At 33.4% G+C, this 4,916-nt stretch overlaps 1 protein-coding gene across 1 annotated transcript; it reads left to right on the forward strand.

The window, feature by feature from the left end:
- Window positions 1-3,037: 3,037 nt before the first annotated feature.
- On the forward strand, window positions 3,038-4,535 carry LOC133195637 (fucolectin-7-like). The gene is made up of 2 exons (XM_061331532.1): window positions 3,038-3,355; window positions 4,285-4,535. The coding sequence occupies exons 1-2, from the start codon at window positions 3,085-3,087 to the stop codon at window positions 4,494-4,496; spliced, it is 483 nt and encodes a 160-aa protein (XP_061187516.1). The 5' UTR covers window positions 3,038-3,084; the 3' UTR covers window positions 4,497-4,535.
- Window positions 4,536-4,916: the final 381 nt, after the last annotated feature.

The following is a 4,916-nucleotide window of genomic DNA, read 5'->3' on the forward strand; positions in this document are numbered from 1 at the left end:
TATACTTGATAAAAATTCTCATTACATTTGATGACCGGATCCAACCACCTTAATAATCTTTTATAGAATTCATTCAAACTTCAGTAAGTATTCTTGATGAATATGATAAATATATTTTCTGCAGTTATATAACGATATTCTTTTTGAACGAACATGCTTTATAGGAACTATAATTTTTGGCGTCATAGCAGACTAATTAACATGCTAAACAAAGTACAAACGTGACTTAAATTTGACAAATCAGCTGAATGAGTTCAATTGCATTATGGGTTACAACGAATACTACAGAAATTTTACGCTGGGTAAAAAAACCCAAATCTACACACGATCGGAAAAGCACAATGAACTTTTTTCATGCATTTCATAGATGATGTTGTGATCTGAATTGTCTTGGGTGTTTTTTCCGTTTGTCCAATCATGACAATGAGTACTCGGCGGTCGTGACCGGTCGATAGGGAATATTTACTCCTCCATGGGACCTGATCTCACCTCTGATGCTTTTAGAGGTATTGTTTGATAAACTTTTGAACTTTATGATGGTTCGCAATCTCCATAGTTCATTTTATGAACAATCGATAGACCTAAACTAATAAATGATGATCAAATTATTTACATTTATGGTCATGTTTATTATTTTTTTTCAAACAAACAACTTGGCCACTGGAATTTGTGGAGGTCTTAATTATTGAGGAAGGCCAGGTACATTGAATACATTCTGAAGCTGGAAAAGGGGGATTTAGAAACTATAATGACTACTATTCGAACAAGAGAAATCTACAGACTAGTTATCCAACCTGTACTAGGAAATTGTATTCTTAACTGTTTTTGTTTGACTATAAGGTTCTTATGTTCGCCTGTACCCGAATAAAAGATATTTTAACCACAATCCAGACTTTGTGTTATAGTATGTAAGCCGTGTAACAGCTTTCCAGCAAAAAAAAAAATAATAATAATAATAATAATAATAATAATTGATCGTGCGATGCACCTAAAAATTATGTATCTGTAATTATGTAATTTCAATGGTACATGTAACGAATGGCTGCTAAAACACTATTTACATTTTTTTTTATTTTAATGTTTATTTCGAAAAGTGTACGCATCTTTATTTCAAATTTTCAACAAGTGTGGAACTACAGATTATAAAATGTACATTTGCTTTGGCAAGTTACAGCATCGAATTTTTTTTTTCATGTTAGTGTTGTTCTTAAGAAATGCATTATATACTATGTACACGAGTATCACGAGAATGATTCAAAGTTTAGATATAAAATTTAAAATTAAATTGGGAAATAAGAAAGTGAAATGTATATTTTGAGAGATCTAGAAAATAATCCCACGGTGAATTTGAAGTCTTGTCTCTTCGTGCATGCAATACTAGTCCCCTACCGGCAAGTGTAATCTGGTTCCCGTTAAAAATTGAAAATGCCATATTTTTTTTCTTTCAAAAATCATAGAAGCGAACGATATGCAAACTAAATCTATAACTAATCAAGGTTAAGTCCCATACCAAAAATCAGCTCAATATCTGCAAGTGTTTAGAAAACAATTGCGAAAAACCCTTAAAAATTAAAAAGGTCGTAATTCCGTAAAATGTCAATGAAGCGGAACGAAAGGCAAACTTGATTTGTAACTCATTAATATACACTCACATACCAAAAATCAGCTCAACATCTGCAAGCGTTTAGGAAAAAAGTGCGGAAAACGAAGTGGGACAGACTGACAGACAGACAGAGGGACAGCTCGAGGGACAGACAGACAGACAGACGGATGGACAGACGCAGAGGAAACCTATAGTCCCCTCCGGTAGGGGACTAAAAATAATAATAGAACTTCTTACATTCTTACGATAAAAAACCTTTTCAGCACTTAGATCGTTAAAAAAAAACTTTGATATGATGAAACGGATTACAATACAAGGATAACTTAACACAAAGGAAATTTAATGTGATATGACGTGACACATCAATTTATACGTCAGTAACTCAGAGTCCTCTCACAGTGACTCTTGACAACGCTACTAAACCAGAAATGTACTGAAATTCCCATCTGTTACCTACAAACTTAGACAACTGCTGACATTGAACTGTCTTTACTGCAAAACTTAAAAAACAACTTATCTTAATACTGTCAACACCGGTGCTGATAAACTTAGATAGTGCTAAATCGGTGCTGATAAACTGAGACAATTACTAACCCTTTTCCCTAATAAGAAACTTTGACAATTGCCGACATTTACTGATATTAACAGGCCCTATTGTTCTCACTCTCTGGACCGTTCACGGTAGCTCAGTCGGTAGAGCGCTCGCTTCGTGATCGGGAGGTCGTGAGTTCGAATCTCGGCCGCGACTGACCTAAGTCAATAAAAAATGGGTAGCAGCTGTTCCTTCGCCATGCGCTCGGCACTTTGAAGTGAAAGTTCCAGGTTCTTTCGGATGAGACCTTAAAAACCGAGGCCCCGTGTCACTGTAGGCGTTGGCACGATAAAGATCCCTCACTGCTCAATGGCCCTGAGTGCCGAGTAAAGGTCAAAATTTGAAGCCCTTCACCGGTATATGGTGACGTCTCTATATGAGTGAAAAATTCTCGAATGGGACGTAAAACAACAATCAATAAATCAATCAATCTCACTCTCTGGGAGACTGCTGAGGTGTGAATTTGAGATTTTTTTTCTTAAAAGACAGGTTGATTTCATTAAAAAAGTTTAAAAATCTTCTTGTTCTTTGTCTACAGTAGAATTATTTAAAAATATTTTATAAGGGAAACATATAAATTAATACATAATAACTTTCAGCAGATAGGCATTTTTTAAGTGAAGAATTCAAGAATTTAAAACAAAAATGATGACATCATATTACCGAAATCGAATTCTTTAATCAACCTCAGGGTAGCAGAAGCAAATTTCTTTTAAACCTCCAAATACCTTGCTAAAAATTGCCCGCCCATATAACATCTGTGACTTAGTCACAAGTTGCTTTTTATTATGTATATATATCTGGCATTTTATTGTATTATAAGTGTATATCCAAGATCATTTTGAACAGTAGAACGACTCATTTTCAACTACTCCCATTTAATGCAAGAATGGCACGCTCCATGTTGCTCATTTTAGTTCTGGTTTGCGTCGCTGAAATTAAAGTTGTTGCATTTCATGACCACTTTAGAAATGTGGCGTATGGAAAGCATGCAATTCAAAGTTCAAGTCATCCAAAGTTTCCAGCATCTAAAGCTGTCAATGGTCTCCTTTCTGACTTTTCCCATACTGAAAAAGAAAGATCACCTTGGCTTCGAATTGATCTTGGGAGAATCTACGAAATACACCAAATAGAAATCTTCGCTAGAAAGAACTGCTGTGGTAAGTATTCATCAGTTTATATATTAAACTCTTCTTTAATAAATTTGTTTTGATAACACTTTATTTTTTTTTCAAGAAATTTAATATACCGAGGAAGATTTTATGAAGTTCTAATAAAACAATGCACTGTTGACTATCCCAAAAAGGTAACTGCACATTGCAAAACATTTTTTATGGTTTATTTTAATGTGATATTGTATATTACACAACAATCGTTAGCGTTTTTTTCTGTCTAATCATCATTTTAATGCAACCATTTTACCCTCTCTCACCCATTTTTTTCCGAAGAAGTGATGCATATTGCTTGGTAATATTCCCTTTTAAGATACAAAACCTTTTTACACTGGTTGGCCAGGATAAAAGATTACAGGATGATAGATATTCAGAATTGTTCTCTGTTACTATTTTGTAGCTACATCACAAGTCTGCTTAAGGAGTGAATTTGTAGCTCCCAATCATTAATCTTTTTTTTCACAAAAAAATTAGCTACGTTAATCTTTTGCGCCATCCTTAGTAGTTTTTACATGAAAAATCAGCATGTTTACTGCAATAACATATTGTTACATCAGATTTGTATTATCTATTTTATAACCGAATTGCTCAATAGTAATCTAAAAAGATTGTATTTGATTAGATGTACGCCAAATTAAAAAAAAAAATGAAAACAAAGGATTGCTCATACCTATTTTTCAAGAATATGTATTTTTAAAAAGATTCTTATTATGATTTTCATTTTAAAATTTAAAATCTTTTCTACTACAATATAAATTGTATGTGGTTTGTAATTTAAACATGTCATGTCTTTAATATTGTATTTGTATCTAAACTGATAAACCAAAGGACACTGGCTTAGATTTATAAATTCATCAACGTATTGTATCTGAAGGATGCCAAATATTTTAAAAATTATTTTAATTATGATTATATAGATGGCCGACTTCATGACGTTGACGTTAAAGTGGGGAAAAACGTATACTACATGCATTTTTGCGGTCATTTTATGGGACCAACAAAAGCTGGACAAAGGTTCTCTGTATGGTGCCCATCAAAAACATATGGTCGATATGTACAAATACAGATCGTCGAGGGATCAGAAAATATTCTAGACCCGGCAGAGGTTGCTGTATGGGGACGTTTGTGATTTATCAAAGAAATCTCAATAAATAGAATTTGAATGAAATGAATAATTCTTACATTAGGGTTTTTTGTACTCATATGTTATATACCTCTGGGATGAAAGATAGAAGGCATTATATTTAATACAATATTCGCGTTTTAGCAAATATCTTATTTGCTTTTAAATCTTTGAAATATGGTACATGTATATTCTTAAGTTTGACTAACATATTGAAAATTTAATGAACTGTTTAATTTACCCAAATCCAGGAGACCTTGTTCACACACACACACACCCACACACACACCCACACACCTACATGTGAAAGGTGTCAAACGGGGACAGGGGTTAAAGACTGTCAAAGTGGGGACTTCTTTATTTTTATTATTTCATTGACTTTTGACCAAAAATATTAGTTCTCCTATAACTCTGATGGCGAATATG

Source organism: Saccostrea echinata, unplaced genomic scaffold (assembly GCF_033153115.1).
Source record: "Saccostrea echinata isolate AGI-Se365-2 ecotype Australia unplaced genomic scaffold, CSIRO_AGI_Sech_v1 ptg000029l, whole genome shotgun sequence".
Lineage (NCBI taxonomy): Eukaryota > Metazoa > Mollusca > Bivalvia > Ostreida > Ostreidae > Saccostrea > Saccostrea echinata.